The 16,820-nt window shown below is 54.2% G+C and overlaps 5 protein-coding genes across 5 annotated transcripts; 2 read left to right on the forward strand and 3 right to left on the reverse strand.

Annotated features, from left to right (window-relative positions):
• Positions 1-70: 70 nt before the first annotated feature.
• M406DRAFT_355134 (uncharacterized protein) lies at positions 71-771 on the reverse strand. Its single transcript, XM_040923089.1, has 2 exons — positions 577-771; positions 71-459 (listed from the first exon to the last, which is right to left on the reverse strand). Exons 1-2 carry the CDS (start codon positions 652-654, stop codon positions 361-363), a joined length of 177 nt encoding a protein of 58 aa, XP_040779998.1. The 5' UTR covers positions 655-771; the 3' UTR covers positions 71-360.
• Positions 772-4,981: 4,210 nt separating this feature from the next.
• Positions 4,982-6,596, forward strand: M406DRAFT_250769 (family 34 glycosyltransferase; the record flags this gene model as incomplete). The annotated part of the gene is made up of 3 exons (XM_040916718.1): positions 4,982-5,417; positions 5,522-5,810; positions 5,933-6,596. The coding sequence occupies 3 exons, from the start codon at positions 4,982-4,984 to the stop codon at positions 6,594-6,596; spliced, it is 1,389 nt and encodes a 462-aa protein (XP_040779999.1).
• A 2,773-nt stretch (positions 6,597-9,369) lies between these two features.
• M406DRAFT_44277 (uncharacterized protein) lies at positions 9,370-11,043 on the forward strand (the record flags this gene model as incomplete). Its single annotated transcript, XM_040924242.1, has 2 exons — positions 9,370-10,779; positions 10,831-11,043. 2 exons carry the CDS (start codon positions 9,370-9,372, stop codon positions 11,041-11,043), a joined length of 1,623 nt encoding a protein of 540 aa, XP_040780000.1.
• Positions 11,044-11,427: 384 nt separating this feature from the next.
• On the reverse strand, positions 11,428-12,104 carry M406DRAFT_102961 (uncharacterized protein). Its single transcript, XM_040915036.1, has one exon. It carries the CDS (start codon positions 11,992-11,994, stop codon positions 11,683-11,685), a length of 312 nt encoding a protein of 103 aa, XP_040780001.1. The 5' UTR covers positions 11,995-12,104; the 3' UTR covers positions 11,428-11,682.
• Positions 12,105-12,170: 66 nt separating this feature from the next.
• Positions 12,171-13,335, reverse strand: M406DRAFT_63014 (family 16 glycoside hydrolase; the record flags this gene model as incomplete). Its single annotated transcript, XM_040924812.1, has 2 exons — positions 12,171-12,391; positions 12,510-13,335. 2 exons carry the CDS (start codon positions 13,333-13,335, stop codon positions 12,171-12,173), a joined length of 1,047 nt encoding a protein of 348 aa, XP_040780002.1.
• Between the last annotated feature and the right edge of the window lie 3,485 nt (positions 13,336-16,820).

A 16,820-nucleotide genomic window follows, 5' to 3' on the forward strand; every position in this document is an offset into this window, starting at 1 on the left:
GGCTGACGACGCAAACTCGTGTCGAATATCTCGGATCATAGGGACAGTGGGACGGAAGCACCAGAAAAGATGATCAGAACAGCAACGCTGAATTGGACTGGGCATATCTATCCTCCAATCTTATCAGACCAAAGAAAGCCTCGGTGCTGGTTTCACCCGAGACAATCCATCCCGTAAACTCCAAATGAGACAAATTATGGGATATCACATCCGCATCCTCTTCCTCCATATATTGTAATCTGATTCTCCCATAATCCGTGCTGCAAAACCCAGAAAACTCATGGCCAACAACTGATGTGTTGCCTGTTTCGTTGTGTAGGTTGTCGAATCGATACGAAGAATGGCTTTATTCAGTTTCGTCTAGCAGCATCCGCAAGACTCGGTGATGCCGCAGCAGTCAATGGACTCGCCGCAGCCACCACGGAGGCTGACATCGGACGACATTGGCTCCTCGACAGCCTTTATTGCACAGAATGTGTTAGAAGAAATAGAACAAGGCTCGAAGACAAGTTTATTCGGCTTGGCACAGAAAAGAAACGGGCGTCTTTGCGCGACTGAAAGGAGAGGCAAACCTACAGGCTGCTGGGAAACGACCTCACCGGCTGGGAGAGCCTCCATGGCGATCTGCTGGCTGGGAGCTTGAACCTCAGGCATTTTGATGACGTCTGTGGGAAGGAGGAATGGTTTGTGAGAGATGGATTGTTGAGTCTCCGAAGACAAAAGAGACCAAGATAGATTGCTTTGAAGGGCGGTATCACTAGAGGTTGTGGTAAAATAAAATTGTAAATCGATCGGGAACACAAGAGGAAAATGTCTGGGAGGATGAGCCAGCTTTTATGCTGGGAGATTGGGGGTGTGTGACGTCTCTCTCTTCCCATCCTTCTCGAACTCGCCAGCACCGCCAGCCCAATACTTACCCTCAACTCATTGACGTTAGGTTCACGATCCACAGACGATCCCATGCATGAAGAGGGATCCCCGTTCGATTCCCCACTCCCCTTCGCTCCCCACCGCGCCTTGCCCCTCATAGGCCAGGCAGGCCCCTGTATGGCCCCTCATGCACGATTTGATGTCATCGTCCCTTCCGGCGGGCCAACCAAGAGCCTCTGTGGCACCACCCGTAGCCAGTCAACGCTGCGCCCTGAGCGTGCATGCAGCAACTTGACTGGACCTGCATCTTGTGTGTCGTATCGCGACTCGTTCCCTCGTCTCTCCAGGGCGGGCGCCTTGTCTGCAAGTAGCAGCAGATTGCTGCATCAGCAAGCAGCACCGGGGAGGGAGGAAGGCTTGACCTCACCGCCGTTTTGGTGACGGGCTTGTAGTCTAGCCACCTCTTTCTTCTTTCCTTTTCCCCTCCCAGTCTGCCAGCCAGGTAAGCAGAGTAGCCACCCCATCCATCATCCATGACATGCAGAGCCAGCTAGGAAAGGTCCCGGACTTCAGCCACATTCCCGAAGGAAACCACTCGAAACAGCTAGCTAGCGAAGGTCTGTACTGTGGGGCCTCGGTCTACAAACGGAAGACAGATAGGAAGAGAAAGAGAGCGAGATTGTTGACTCAGGAGGAACGCAGTTAGTCGGACGAACCTGGCACAGACCTGTTCATCCCCGAACCTTGGAGGAATGATCAGCCAATCCAGCTTGCCCACACACGTACCGGCGACTTATCGACCCAAGGTGCTGTGGGGACCAGAGGCCAACAAGAGGTGCAGAACGTTGTGTGTACAGGACCCATTAGGTGGAGATGAAATGGCCCAGAAGGCTGGTTCCTTTTTTCTTTTGAGGCTTGGACGTGCACAGCAACCCATCGCCTATGGCTGCTGTGGTGTCTCTATCTGTGACGGCCCAAGATTCTAACGATTGGGAATCGGAAAATCCGGGGCAGTTATGCGCTGGTCGGTCGAGCTGAAAAAAGGGTAGCTTATGGTCAGATTGGCCGTCGCAGGAACAGCTTCGAAAGGCGGTCTTATTACTTCTGGGGGGAGCCAGCTGCATGGCCCCGTCCATAAAGCTACCATGATACTTTAATCCCTTTTTAGAGACCAGCAAACCAGGTCTAGGAGTGACCCCATGCGAAGGGAACATCCATGCCCGCCAGAGTATCTGGCATTGGAAGGTTCTGCACACGCACACACACCCCACACACCCTGCTCTCCCAGCAAATGCCTCAGTCTTCATGATGGCCCTGGAATGGAATCTGCCTCTGCAAATAGATGTGGCAACCGTCTGTGGGTGAGGCCACCTAGCTTGGACTTGCCACCGCCCCATTACGAGCTGCGTCGACGTAATCCCTACGCCAGTTGGCAGGCACGGGGCCTGAGTATGGATATGAGGCGCTGAAGCGACGCCCAATACTGCCCATCGAGAGCGTCTCTCTCTCATGGGCCCAGAGCACACCACTAGGCTAGGAAGAGTAAGTAAACAGAACGAGTCATTGAAGACGAAGGAAAAAGAAAGAAAGCAAAGATACTATTGAAACAGGACGGGAAGACAGAGCGAAATTGGATAGTAGCATCAAAAAGCTCAAACACTGTCATCTTGGGTTCCCATCGCAACGAGGTCATCTTCCTTTTTTGCCGAGCCAAGCTCCAGTACGGTTACATACATCCCACCGTTGCCAAGCCCGTCACATAGTAGTCAGCTCCACAGCCAAGATTTTCTTCTTTCAACGTCTAACGGGATACAGGTACACATAGTATAGTGTAGTATATCCTCTCCTCTCAAATTGAGACATTTGACTCATGATGTAAGAGCATCCCCCCCGATTGGGACTTATTTCAATGGATTGGGCGGGAGCCCAAGGGCTGGGATCGATACGAACAATTCAGGCTGCGTGTAGTAATCGGGGTGTTAATATGCATCCGGTAGATTTCGAGGTGACGAGATGGGGATGGAGACCACCCGAACACTGGCAACTGGCTAGACCAAACAGCTGGGGGATGCCATTCTCAACTAGGAAATGGTTCAACCGCCAAGCTCAACCACCAAGATTTGACTGCCGCAGGCTTAGTGAGCAACCCAAGCTTGGATTCTACTAACATGGTAAGCACGATGGTAAGTACGGGCGAGAGATGAAAAGATGACACAAACATGCAAGTCTGAGGCCCCTAAACAGCATGAAAGACCCTGGACAGACAACGATGATTATAACCTGATACCACCAAATTGCCAGTGTAGGTCTCTTGTGGTGGCTGGAGTAGGCGCTGGAGCCAAGAAACGCCGGCTTCGTAGGCACTCACTCATTTTAAGGTAGTGGGATCGATCTGCGATAGCACAAGGACCCCTACTGCTACCACCACCACCACCACCACCACTAAGCCTGGAAGAAGCAGAGGCTACAGTGGCTGCAGAGGTTGCAGAGGCTATCACAGCCACGGATGGCTCCATGGCTCCCTTCCTGTCTGACACGAGAATATGGCGACAGTAATCAATCAATCAGTCAGCTTGCAGGGTGATTACATCTCTTTCTCGCCCCCCATTTGCTGCTCACCGTCTCACCCTGACTTTTCTTTTGCAGAATACGAGCTGCCGTTCTCACCCCAGTGTTTACACCGGCCTCCTTCATATCAAGGGTCGATCGATAGTGGCCATCATCAGTCAATCAGTTGCTCTGCTTTACATGCTAATGACCTGCCAAGCTCCTTATCCATCGTCCTCCACAGTTTCCCCCATGCTCCCCCACACCAGCAACCAATCGGTTCAGACGACCCAATTGGCGAACCCTGCGTTTCCCTGATCGTCCCATCCACCAGAGCTGCAACTTAATTTCCATGCTTCTTCTTTGCGGTTGCCTGCCACAGACAACATAACTTTAATTTGTGCCATCACGGAGTCTGAACGGCTTACCTATGATCCCCCGATCCCTCTTCCATCTTATTCGCTTGACGTTCAATCCTACCACCACCCATCATCGATTAGGGCAATTGTCGTCTGTCTCGTCGCTTTGCACGAACCCGAGCTCTCGGCTTTGGCGCTGCCCTAATTCTAGACCCTCCATCTAGAGACAAAGGACAACCCGCGCGCCGTGTGGTCGGCCCCCTCCCTAGCTTTGTCCCGTGCGACCTCGACATCCCTTGCGCCGTCTATTGCTGCCTTCTCAAAACGCTTGTGGCCCGTTGTGTTACCCCACGTCGCAGCAGGAGAGAAAAAAAAGAAGAAGAAAAAAAAAAAGGCTCGAAACTCAAGCTACTAAGTTTCTACCTGGAACGACCGCTCCCGTCGACCGCGGCTCGGATCCGAAGTTGCAAACACGCTACATCCTTGCGCTTACTGTGTATAGCGCATTGCACCTCAAAGTCGGGCTCACCCACACCACCACCACTATCCCTTCTTCTTCTCCCTCTCCCTAAACTGCTCCTAGGCGGCACATCCAGAAGGCACACTCTGCCCTCTGGTGCGCTGCGACCTCGACTGCCCAACCTGGCTCCCTCAAAATCATCTGCCAGGTCTTCCGCCGCCGAGGACAGGCCCAAGGCATCACATCACCGGCGGCGCTCCTCAGCCTCTCCTGCTGCCGGTCTCCGGATCTCACTGGGTGGCCAGGGCAGTAACCTTTCCGGCAGACAGGCGAACAGGCTCCAGCCTGGTCAGCTGTCTCCCATTCCAGGTATGTGTCAGTCAGTTGTGCTGTATGGTGCATGGGGCATGATGCATGTTGTGTGTGCTGTGTGGGTGTGCCACAAGGCGTGGGGGGGGGGGGGGGGGGTCGAGGACGGGCCACTTTGCACAGTCGACCATGTGGTGGGTGTGTGGCTCTCAGGAATGCAACACAGGTCATGACCTCGTGTTGCTTCCCGCTCTGCTCTCCTTGTCCTGGCATGCACGGCTGAATGGGAACTCTCCGACCGGGAACCCGCCCACCCACACTCGCTATTACCCCCCCTTCCGCTCACCGGCAGCTTAGACAAACCTTGAACCGACTGATTGACTGACTATCTGCTTCTTCTTGTTGGGGGATATACACAGGCACTCCCGGCTTTCCCATGACACTCTCCCGGAGTCCCTCGCCCGCCCCCGGCGGAGGCTGGTCCAGTCCGGGTCTCAACATCTCCACGAGCGGTCGGTCGAGCCCAGCGACGGTCTACACGGCGGCCAATAGCGGCAACAACAACAAGGCACTGTGGGAGTCGTCGCACACAAGAAATATGGGGGCCAGAGGCTACCCTGCGTTCGAGACGCAGAACCAAGGCTTCTTCCAGAGACACATGCGCCGCATATCCAACAGCCTACCACGCTTCAACACGAATACACACTACGCAGAGAAAGAGAAGCTGCAGAGGGGGAGGTGGTCGCCCGCGCCGACGCTACCTGTGTATGGAAGGCTGAGGAGTGTCGCTGGGCGCATCGGTCGCAGGGCAAAGCTGCGCCTGCTCTTTGTCTTCCTCCTGTTATTCGCCATCTGGATTTTCTTCCATTCTCGTACGTTGTTGTCGCATGAGTCTATCTTCCTTCCTTCCCTCCCTAGCCCGATCTGGACGTCTTGCGGGGGAAAAACAACTAACCTGACTTGAACCTGCCCGCAGCTTTACTATTCTACTGGCGGCGAAAATCATGGCTTGGTGGTGGGGAGAAGTACGTGATCATATTGGGGGCCAACGTCGGCGGGGGTGTCATGGAGTGGAAGGGCGCGAGGGAATGGGCGATTGAGCGCGACAGCCTGCGCAACAAGAAGAAGTACGTTGCCAACTGGGGCTATGAGCTAGAGGTGGTAGACATGAGCACCAAGAAGCGCTATGCGCACGAGTGGAGGGAGAGCTGGGAAAAGGTCGATTTTGTCAGGAATGCGCTCAAGAAGTACCCAAAGGCCGAGTGGTGAGTGTGTCTCCTTCATTCTGGCCTGGGCTGGCCTGAGCTGGCCTGGGCTGTGACCCTGCTACGCCTCTAATTTGCTCGCTCGCTCTCTCTTCCTTGGCTGACCGCGAACGTAACTACAGGGTGTGGTGGCTCGACCTCAACAGCTACATCATGGAACCTGGCTACTCCCTGCAGAGTCACATGTTCAAGGAGCTGGACAAGCATGTCTACCGGGACATCAACGAGTACAACCCTCTCAACATCACCCACCCGCCGACGGACATTTACCTGGACGAGGAGATGCGCAGCTCCGTCGGCGACGGCGACATCAACTCGGTCAACTTCATCCTCTCGCAGGACTGCGCAGGCTTCAACCTGGGGTCCTTCTTCGTCCGGCGCAGCGCCTGGACGGACCGCCTGCTCGACGTGTGGTGGGACCCGGTCGCCTATGAGCAGAAGCACATGGAGTGGGCGCACAAGGAGCAGGACGCCCTGGAACAGCTGTACCGCAATCAGCCCTGGATCCGCGCCCACACCGGCTTCATCCCCCAGCGCATGATCAACAGCTTCCCGCCCGGCGCGTGCTCCGACGTCGGCAACAGCACCCGCGTGCACTATAACCAGCACGATCGCGATTTTGTCGTCAACATGGCGGGCTGCGAGTGGGGTCGCGACTGCTGGGGCGAGATGTACAATTACCGCGAGCTGAGCTACTACCTGAACCGGTCGTGGTGGGAGCGGTTCAAGGAGGACCTCGTCGCCGTGGTCATCTACAAGATCACGGGCAAGAAGCTCAAGCTTTGAGTTGGTGGTTTCCGTACCCTTCAGAAGAGCAGCAGCACGCATGCATTTGAAATTGAGGGCCATGTGGCATTTTCTTTCTTTCTTATTAACCTTTCACCTCTTTTCATGGCATTCTCTTTTTCTTTATCACTATTATTATCTTTTTTGCCTGCTCTAGATTATTGCTACTTCTAGGAGGAGTTCGAGGAGATGAGCGTGTATGGCAGCTTGCTCGCCAAATTTACGACGAAGCCATGAGGATGAGATTCGTCGTTACTTTGGAGAAAGCAGCCATCCTCACAGGGACACACAAAAATTATCGCTTGGAGTCAGGTCAGGTCAGGCTAGGTCAGGCCAGGGTCATCAAGGATAGAGCCACAATTGGAATTGGACAACTTGGGGGTTTTGCTTTTGTCAACTTTCTTTCTTCATGTCTGGTGTACTTAGACTTTGGTTCCTCAACCTACACTTTAGCTTCTAGGTTCTCCTCTAGTCTCACTATGGCCAGATCGCTTCCACTTCTACCTTTTCTCTCTCTCTTCTCTTTCGTGCCCTTTACTCGTGAAACACCTCGCGCCCATTCATCAGGTAAGTACTCACAGCCGTGGGAATGTAATAAGTGCCTTTCTTGCCGTCGTTACGTAGGTGCTCGCTCGTTCTTATCCGTGTGTAGCGTACTGCCTTTCGTTAAATGGTAGATTGCGTTTCTGGTATGATTTTTTGGGCCTTCTCTCCCTCTCTTCTACGAGTCGCGGAGGCTGTCTTGAGGGCTGTTTAGTACAGACAGAGGAGATTGAAGGGCGTTCTCAGGCTAGTCTGAATACACACTAAGTGAGGGCTGCGACTGCCATCTACATCCCAGAGTTGAAATGGCAGGCATGAGCACCTTTGAAGTACATCGTGCCTTACAGCTCAACAACTCCCTTGTCTTTCCCTCACAAAAGAGAAGAAGAAAAAGTCGAACATGAACCGTCTCTCATTATACCCCAGTTCCAGCAGACCGAAATGCTTGAAAGGAACTCGACAGCTCAAAATCTCACCTCACAACCCGCCCCCCCCCCCCAACATCCGTCTGACAAGTGGCGTCTACCTCCTCACCACATCCATCCATCTGCTGTGCCCAGACACATACTTGGCGGGGGAACGAAGGAAGTACAGGATCCGAAAGGGAGGGAGGGACAAGACTTGTGTACACAGCGAGCGAGGAATTGGATGTATGAATTGATTCTCTGTCACGGTACCAAGCAAAAGGACGCTTTGCCAAGTCTGCTCGTTGAGACAACGGGTCTGGCTAGCTTCACACAGTTACTGGGTAGGAGAGCTCAGAGAGGAGACCATAGGGGGCGACCCCTTCCTCGGAACAAGATCAGCTTAGAGAGGTGGTGAGGTTATGATGTAGTCTCTGAGACAAGAGTCTACGCCATTGTCGTCACTAATTTCACAGGCCACGATGCGGTTTCTGGTGTGGCTGGGGTTGGTTTGCGGCACTGAGATTGTTCTCTTGGAAACATCATCACGGAGTCACTGAAAAGGGGGTGTGGCTCAAGTTGAGTGTTACAGCTGACGAATTCTCGACAGTCTTCATTCCAGTTCAGACTGCCGTTTCGGAAGAAAAAGAAGCGAAAATGGGTTGGCAGGGCTGGCGAGCCTCCTGGGAGAAGTTCCTGAAGAGACCGCCGTGGCTACCGCACAGCGCACAGCGCACAGCGGATCTCGGCCTGCAAAAGGAGCCAACCAGAAGCCCTTGTGGGACATGTCGTTCCCCAATTACGCCAAGCGCTGCCCGACGTGAGCCAAAAGAGCAATCAATCATGTGCCCAGGCCAAGAAAGGTTACCTCACCCTGTCGACTTCTCCTGCCATTACCGCATTCGATAGTCAGTCAGCAACCTGCCTGGATTGAAACGCCAAGAGAAGGACAGCCTTTTCCTACAGAGAAGGCGGCCCCCGACTTGTGCTCGGCGATGCGACGACCCTGGGGTACTAGTGGCCCCATCCTTTCGGCATGGTGCTCCGAGGCCGTTCCAAAGTGGGCAGCAAGCAGCAGCAGGAGCCATGCACGGCATTTGACGAGACACCTACGACACACCACCTTGTCCTCCGAGTCTTTGGTGGCCGTTGAGCACTACCTTCAAGGCAGGCACTTGAGATAGGCTCGTCGACCTCGCTCTGACGCCTTCTTTTGACCGTCTTTGCCTTTGGCTCGGCATCCTCATCGCCTGTGTCTCTTTTGGCGGCCACCCCTGTTGTGTCGCATTGTCGTTGGCCTTTTTCCTTTCTTTGTTTGGTCGCGTGTCTCCTCTCTCTCTTGAAACTTCGCCCTGTACGATCTACCGCCACCTGGTCCTGCTTTTGCCCTCTCGGTCGTTGTCAATGCTCGGCCGCGCAACATGTTTAGTATACGCAACGCGAGGCTGCTAGCGCTAGCCTTCTTCATCTCAGTCGTGCTCCTCTACGTCGGCTGGCGGCGGCCCAGCGCCTGGGAATCCTCTCTCGACACCAGCCTGGGAGCACCGGAAGGAAGCGCGTCCGGCACTGAGAAGCCCTTGACAGTCCCACAGAGCGAGACGGATAGGCATGCGCATCACGGGTCAGCACCGGCTGGCGCCTCGAACCCGAACGCGCCGTCAGGCCAGGCCAATACTGGCGGCAAAGACGATGGGTATGATTTTGAGCGACCTACGACCGCTGAGGAGGCCGGATACCCAGCAGCCAAGCCGGCCGCGAGCCAGGACAATGAGAAGGAGAAGGAGGCGGCTGCTGCTGCCGCTGCTGCTGCTGCCGCCGCCGCCGCCATGCCGAAGCCTGACTGCCCGACCTTCGAGAATTACATGAAGCGGAAACCTGGGCCCCCATCTGCAGGCTCACGCCAGTTCCCGAGCCTGCGCCCCCCGCCCGAGTGTCGCTCCTTTACGGTCCCGGCCGTGGACGACTATATCAAGAAGATGGAGGAGAAGATCAAAGACCCGGATCTATACCGGCTGTTCCAAAACAGTTTCCCGAATACCCTGGATACGATGGTCAAGTGGCACGGGTATGCGCAGGACGGGGAGGGGAACGAGACGGCGGAGGAATTAAGTTATATCATCACGGGAGATATAGACGCCATGTGGCTGCGCGACAGCGCGTCCCAGCTGTATTCATACCTGTCGTTCCTCTCGCCGGACAGACCAGAGGGCCGTGATGATATCCAAAGCCTGAATTCTCTCTGGCGGGGGCTCATCAACTCGCACGCGCGGTACATCATCATCTCACCGTACTGCCACTCCTTTCAACCGCCACCAGAGTCTGGGATCCCGCCGACCAAGAACGGTGCGTACAAGCAGAACAACCCGCGGCCGGCATATGACCCGAGCAAGGTCTTTGACTGCAAGTGGGAGCTCGACAGCCTCGCATCGTTCCTGCAGGTGAGCGTGGGCTACTGGGCACACACGCACGACCTGGCCTTCTTCGCCAAGTACAACTGGATCGAGGCGGTCAAGAAGGCGGTCGACGCCGCTGCGGCCATGCGACTGGGCACATACGATAACGAGGGGCGCGTCCTGCCCAGCGCGTGGACTTTTACAGGCTGGACAAACAGAGGTAGCGAGACGCTCACCAACGATGGGCTGGGCAACCCGAGCCGCACCAATGGGATGGTGAGGACCGCCTTCCGACCCAGCGACGACGCGACCATCTTTCAGTTCCTGGTGCCCGCCAACATGATGTGGGCCAAGTACCTCGAGGAGGCCTCGGTGATGATGGAGGAGCTGGCCGAGGGCGCGGCGCACGATATAGACCCCAGCAAACAGGAGATGGCGCGCGGGCTGGTGGCGACCATGCGAGACTTTGCCTATGGGATCCGTCAAGGCATTGACTCGGATGCGATTGTAAACCATCGCGAGTACGGCGACATCTTTGCGTATGAGTGTGATGGATTCGGTGGGGTCAACTTGATGGATGATGCGAATGTGCCGAGCCTGCTGTCCATGCCGCTGTTCAAGTATGCCGAGTCGAGGTACCCACTGCCCGAGAGCGCCGCGGAGAAGGACTACGACCAGATCTACCAGAACACGCGAAAGTTTGTGCTGTCCCTGGACAATCCATACTATGCCAAGGGCCCCGCCATCTCGGCGGTGGGCGGGCCGCACCTGGGCCCAGGCAAGGCGTGGCCGATGGCGGCGCTGGTGGCGGGAATGAGCGCGTTCGACAAGGAGGCGGGCTACGTGGACAGTCGGGGCAACCCTGTCACGATGGGCATGGGCCTGATGCTGGAGGACCACGTCGCGGGCCAGCTGGAGATGGTGCTCAACTCGACGAGTGGGTGGGGCATTGTCCACGAGAGCGTCAACAGCTGGAGGGGGGAGGCGTTCTCCAGGGCTTGGTTCGGATGGGCCAACGGGCTGATGGGGGAGCTGGTGCTGCGGATCGAGAAGTGGGAGTCGGGCGATGCCAAGACGAAGGGGTTGCTTGGGAGGAGCTGGCAGTGATTGACGCGCACGCCGCCTGTCAGTTGCTTTTTTTTGCGCCCCCCTCATAATGCCAAGGAGGCTGTCTCTGGGATGTTTGCATAGTATAGGGCGTTGATGGTCTGGGTTAATTCTCATTGCTCTCCCGGCACTTGCTGGGATTTGTATTGTTTTGGTGAGCTTAGCATGAAAAGCATCAAAGGCTGGATGAGCAAGAAAGAGATCAGATGTTTGTTCCCTGCTGTTATGCGAAAGGTCAAAATAGCAATTTGTTCGCCAGAGGTGGAAATGACTTCAACATAATCACTTATTGCCGCCCATGATGTCTTGCTTGTCGACATGTCCCTGCTTGAGAGAGTCTCTTACTGGCATATATACTCTCCGCTCATAGCAGTAATCAACCTTCTGATGATTGTCCTATTTTAGACCGAGTCCAAGGAGTCAGTAGTCAGTGCCAGTCTATTCGTTCCCCTTAGCGTCAGGTTTCATTCACTCGTCCAGTCACTCATTAAACAATCCACCTCGCATACAAAAAGATCTCATGCACACAAGACCCTCAAAACAAGAAAGACCCCTCATCTTTTTCTTTCTGTGTCCCTAGAGGACCCAACACATGAATCCTCTCATCATTTGCTCATTTCTTTGGTATCAAGGGTCTATCTACAGGACCAGATCAATGAGCCACTCCTTCTCTTTTTGCAAAAAGCAGAAGAAAGAAGGACAAATGAAGAGAAAGAAGAAACAATCGCCATGATCAACAAGTGAAGAATTTTGAATGCAACCTCTCTCCTGTGAAATGGGAGGGGCTAATGGTAAAAACTTGGAAGAAGTAGAAGTAAATGCAAAACCCGCAAAAAGAACTCCGTAAATCCCTATGTGTGTGGTATCGTGCCCCCTCCAAACCCATTTCCATTCGTTAAAAAAGAACCCAGTCATTGACAAAAGTCCGCCCCCACACCTCAGCCTACCCATGATAAGAATGAAAGAAGAAGAAAAAAGAGTCCTTTCTATCCTTATTCTATCCCTAGTTTGTTTACCATGTTGTCAAGAATGGAAAAATTGGAAGCAGGATCCAAAGAAGAAGAAGAAGAAGAAGAAGAAGAAGAAGAAGAAGAAGAGTTTCCCGTGCTTGGCCTTGTTATGCCTTTTCAAAGACGGTACTTCTCCAGACGCCGCTTGATGGTCGAGTCAGTCTGAGCGCGGCGCGTGGTGGTGGTGCTGCTGCCAGAGGCCTGGTAGACGTTGATGGAGTTGAAGAGCCAGTACGCGTCGACAAAGGCGTCTGGGTTGTTGGCGACGTAGTCCTCGCACGTGCTGGCGAGGGCGGAACATGTGTCATCGGCGCTCCAGACGGTTTGCTTGCCAGCCCCTGTTAAAAAGGTTCCATGTCTCAGGTTAGTCATCCACTTCTCATTCCTTTACCAAAAACCCATGGTTGGGAGAACGGAGAGAAAGAAGGAAAAAAAAAACCGAAAAAAAAAACTTACAGTCTCCGCAGAAGGTGGTATCGATGATGATGGTGTGGTTGGTAAAGTACTGATCAATATCGCAGCCGCTGCCACCCGAGAACTGGGCCTGCGGCGTACCAAAGCCAGACGTGTCGACGGCCGAGGAGGACGAGTTGCCGCCGCCGGTCAGGGCATTGGCATTGGAGCTGTTGCGGGGGAAGAACCAGACACTGATGGCACTGCTGGTCCACTCCATGGCATAGACACCGCCGCCGCCGGCGTTCAGGCCGGTGCCGAAGTTGGTGGTCTCGGTGGTCAGCTGCGGGCAGCCGGTGTTGCCGTTGTCGGCACCGCAGTCGAAGGTGTCCAGGACCTTGGTGGAGGTCAGCTGGGAGCCCTGGGACATGGTGCAGCCCTCCTCGGTGTGCAGGGTGATCTCGTTGCTGGTCTGCGAGTTGACGCCCTCGATGATGTCGATCTCGCCGCCCGCGGGCCAGTCGGGCCCAAAGGACCACAGGGCGGGCCAGGTGCCGCAGCCGACGGGCATGTGGTTGACGTCGGCGACGAGGAGCATGTGGGTGTAGGACTTCTTGGAGGAGACACGGGTCGAGGCACGGCCTGACGTGGGGTTGCTGGTCTTGTAGTCGGCGCCCAGGTAGATGCCGCCCTCAGAGTAGCCTGCCAGGCCCGACGCCGACGCGGCCGAGGCGGACTGGTAGTCTACAAACCCGTTGGTGGGGTCGGCACCCGTGTAGAAGTCGAACTCGTCAAAAAAGTTATTGGTCGTGTAGCTGTCCTGGAGCGTGTAGGTGGTTGCTGCAGCCAGTTGGCCAGCAGCGAGGAGGGTGGCCAGCTTGCAGAGCATGGTGGAGGACCGAGAAGATGTTGTGAGAGGCATGTTTCGTGTGTAAAAGACTGGTATTTTTCCTCCTTGGAAATAAATGGAGATGGCAAAGGAATGAAAAATAGTAGAGATATCTAAAAGGCTGGCTCTGATATCTCAACAATCGAAGTGGTGATGGATCTGGCTGTGGCTGGTCTGGCTTTTCACAGAGAAAGAGAGAAAAACGCAGACGTGGAGAGAAACAAGGTGTGAATCACCGGCCAGGATGAATCAGAAAACAGTCAAGACTGAACTTGGAAAAGAAGAAGAAAAAAGGTCTTGGATATTTGACTCGGAGGCAGAGGACCTGACGGGGGCCGCAGAACTTTCGAGATGAGTGTGGTGTATACCAAAGATTGGTAGTTTGTTGACGGGCCAGCTATTGTTGTACCAGACAATAAAACAGCTTGGAAATTTGTCACCGCGACAATAGGTGTGCGGTACCGTGTCAAAGGAAGGTTGGTCAAGTGGGCAGAAAGATGCCAAAGAAGGGAGGGGATTTGGAACCGATAAGGAAGGACGGCTGAGAGAGAGATGATGAGATCTCTTCTGCAAGGCAGACGAAGGGAGGGTCAAGGAAAGTAGACAGACTCAAGGGCCAGCCCAAGAAGGAGAAGGAGGAGGAGGTGGACAACGTAGATGTAACCACAGCCAAGAAAGATACAGATGATGATAGTAAACCCGTAATACAAAGAGAGGGATCGATGTCTGCCACATGCGGGAATGCTGTATTAAATATGCTGGCTTGGCTAGGCCGCGCATACTCTGCATGGCATGGCTGGGCGACGGAGCGATCGACTGGCCACCAATGTTTCTAGGCCATGCAGCTGTCACTTACCCCCCCGTGATGGTATCCACCTCCTACAACTGTTGTACTATGGTATAACCATGTACTATGGTTACTAAGTGGTGGTGACAAGGGGGTGCCGACCTGCCGGTGAGCCGCAAACTGGTGAGGGCGGGTGGAAAACAACCACCCCTCCCCCCTCCCCCTTGTCACCCGCAGCGTGTGGGTACTGACAACCCTGGCACCATACACACCATAGCACAGGGCGTTGTATCTCTTTGGGGCTGTCATTGCCCATCTGGACTTCTGACTCGCCAATCTAGGCGACCAGAATAATATGGACGAGACGTGAACAGACCGGGTCCCCTGGGAAGGGTCCTCCTCCTCCTCCTTCAGGTGTATCTTTATCTATCGGGCCGTTCATGAGTACCATGGTTGAAGGTTTGATTCAAGGAGATTGTCACGGAGAGGCCAGCTCGGCCAGTCAGGTAGCCAGAACCTTGATCAGAGAGCAAGGTGGGAGAAGAAAGTGGCAGATTTCTGGGCTGGGCCATGTTTTCAAATTGGCCGAGTGCCACGAGCAACGAGTAAGAAAAGAGTGTGGCTTGTCTGGGTCTCAATTGAAGGGGAGGGGGGAATGTAAGGAGAGAGAGTGAGTGAGAGTATTAACCCAAAACAAACCAAAGAGAAAGACCATGGAACATAGGCCGAAACCAAGACAAGTCCAAGTAATCACCGGGCCACAGTATCATAGAAAATATATATAACAGGAAGGCTGAGGACGGGATGATGTGGCCAGTCACAGAGAGGGTCGTGTCACTATGTCAAAGCCACCCACAGGAATGTTGTACAAACCCGCCCCCACCCCTCTCTTGGGTTGCCGCTGGGCTTGTTTCTCACCAAAAGCAGAAGAAGAGGTTTGGTTTCAAAGAAAGAGATCTCTCTCGTATCTGACAAAACACCCAAACAACGAGCGTCGGGAAAACGCCCAAGCTCTTGGGACGATCTTCCGAACGATCGGCAACTTCAAAAGTCAAAAGCCAAGAAAGAAAAGAATGAAAAAAGGAGGAACCGACAGGGTTCACAGATAATAAGATCTGCCTGCTACTATAATGAAGAACGACACACCATCCATGCCGCGCCTCTCTTCTTTTCCTTCCATGTTCTTGAAACAGAGCCTTGCTTGCCTCGAGGCCCTTGTCCTTCTTTTTTATCCGCATCAAGCTCGAAATGGGAGGGTTTGCCACTGGACAAGGCTGAGTAGAACTCTTGAGTATCGGAATGTCTGGCAAGAGTTGAGGGGGGAGGTGGGCCATTGTCAATGAGGCCCAACCTCGGTCACCTCGAGAAGGGAGTGGAGGGGTGTGTGTGGTAAGGATCAGAACTGTCGGCATCCGCAAGAGATAGGAGATAGTTCAAAGTAACTGACTCCTTTGCTCCCCTGCTTCGAGAGGTGATGTTTGGAAAAGGTTGGCGGCTCGAGGTCCGGGACCGCTCATTGGGCGGTTGGGAACTTACGCTAGCCACGCTAGCACTGAGGTGGGCAAGGGTGGGGCAGTTCTCTCAGGGGCTTGGTTACCCTTTTCCCTTGTTCCCCTGCAACAGCACTGCAACTGGCACTTGCACTGCCAGCAGCGAACCCCCTCCACCATTCCCGTCCGCGAAAACCGCTTCCCCCCTCCTCTTCCTGCTTGTACCACACACACACACAACACAACACACATCAAGTATAAATCAGCTTACTCTTCTGTATGTCATGCCCATGGTGAGCATGTGAGGCTTGTGCGATTTGACCACACCTGCTACAGTAAGCTAAGATCAGCAAGATTGGACGTCGAGTATGGTACCTTGGAACGGTAGACCTCATGTGTATGAAACAAGCACGCCACCAAACAGGAACGAACACACACCTACACAACCTAAACAGTGTTTCGAAACAGTCAGTCCTGTCATCTCTTGTCGTCTGATCTGGTAGTCTTTAGTCTTAAATTTGCCTTCTCGACTTTTTTTCATGCCTCGCCACTGAAAGATGTGGCAACACACACACACACACACGCACACGCGCGCGCGCCCCCCCCCCCCCCCCCCGACTACCCCCCGTTGTCCATAACAGCAAGGCCCTCCCAGTATACTACCGACCCATTATTCCACGGCCATGCACAGCTGAAGAGATAGACAGCCTTGAACAGCACGCACAAAGACCAAAAAAGGACTGTGGAGAACGTCCTTGCGCAGTGGACTCTTTTCCCCCACAGCCGTCGGGGAGCTTTTTCTTGTCGACCCAGTCAATCCCTCTCCACCCCCAGCGCGCGCACAGATCAGTGACACACGAACCAGGGGTCCTTCTCAACATTGACTGGCTCACGTTGCTTCGTGCTAAACGCTGGCGCCGGCACAACCTCGACGAACCTGAAACAACGTGCGCCCCCCCCCCCCTAAACAGAAAAACCTCTTGTTGGTCCTTTTCTTTACTTCTTCTTTTTCTTCTGCCACGTAGCTTTGTACCTGGACTAGCTGATCTGTCATGAAACCCCTGGGAAAAAGAAAACCGTGAACGCGTACGCGGACGATCTCTATTAACGCCTAGGCGCTATTGGGCTGATGTGTATACGTGTGCTCTCTGCATGGGTGCTAACTTGAGGGCCTCGTTTTTCTTGCCTTTCTTTTCCCCGTCCGCCTC

This window comes from Cryphonectria parasitica (assembly GCF_011745365.1).
Source record: "Cryphonectria parasitica EP155 unplaced genomic scaffold M406scaffold_2, whole genome shotgun sequence".
In the NCBI taxonomy this organism is placed as follows: domain Eukaryota; kingdom Fungi; phylum Ascomycota; class Sordariomycetes; order Diaporthales; family Cryphonectriaceae; genus Cryphonectria; species Cryphonectria parasitica.

Excerpts from the sequence above, each read along its gene's own strand:
- M406DRAFT_102961 (XM_040915036.1), bottom strand. The coding sequence starts at position 11,994 with ATGGGTAGGCTGAGGTGTGGGGGCGGACTTTTGTCAATGACTGGGTTC.
- M406DRAFT_355134 (XM_040923089.1), bottom strand. The coding sequence starts at position 654 with ATGCCTGAGGTTCAAGCTCCCAGCCAGCAGATCGCCATGGAGGCTCTC. Across the intron at positions 460-576 it reads AGGTCGTTTCCCAGCAGCCT|GCTGTCGAGGAGCCAATGTC; the intron begins GTAGGTTTGCCT and ends TGTGCAATAAAG.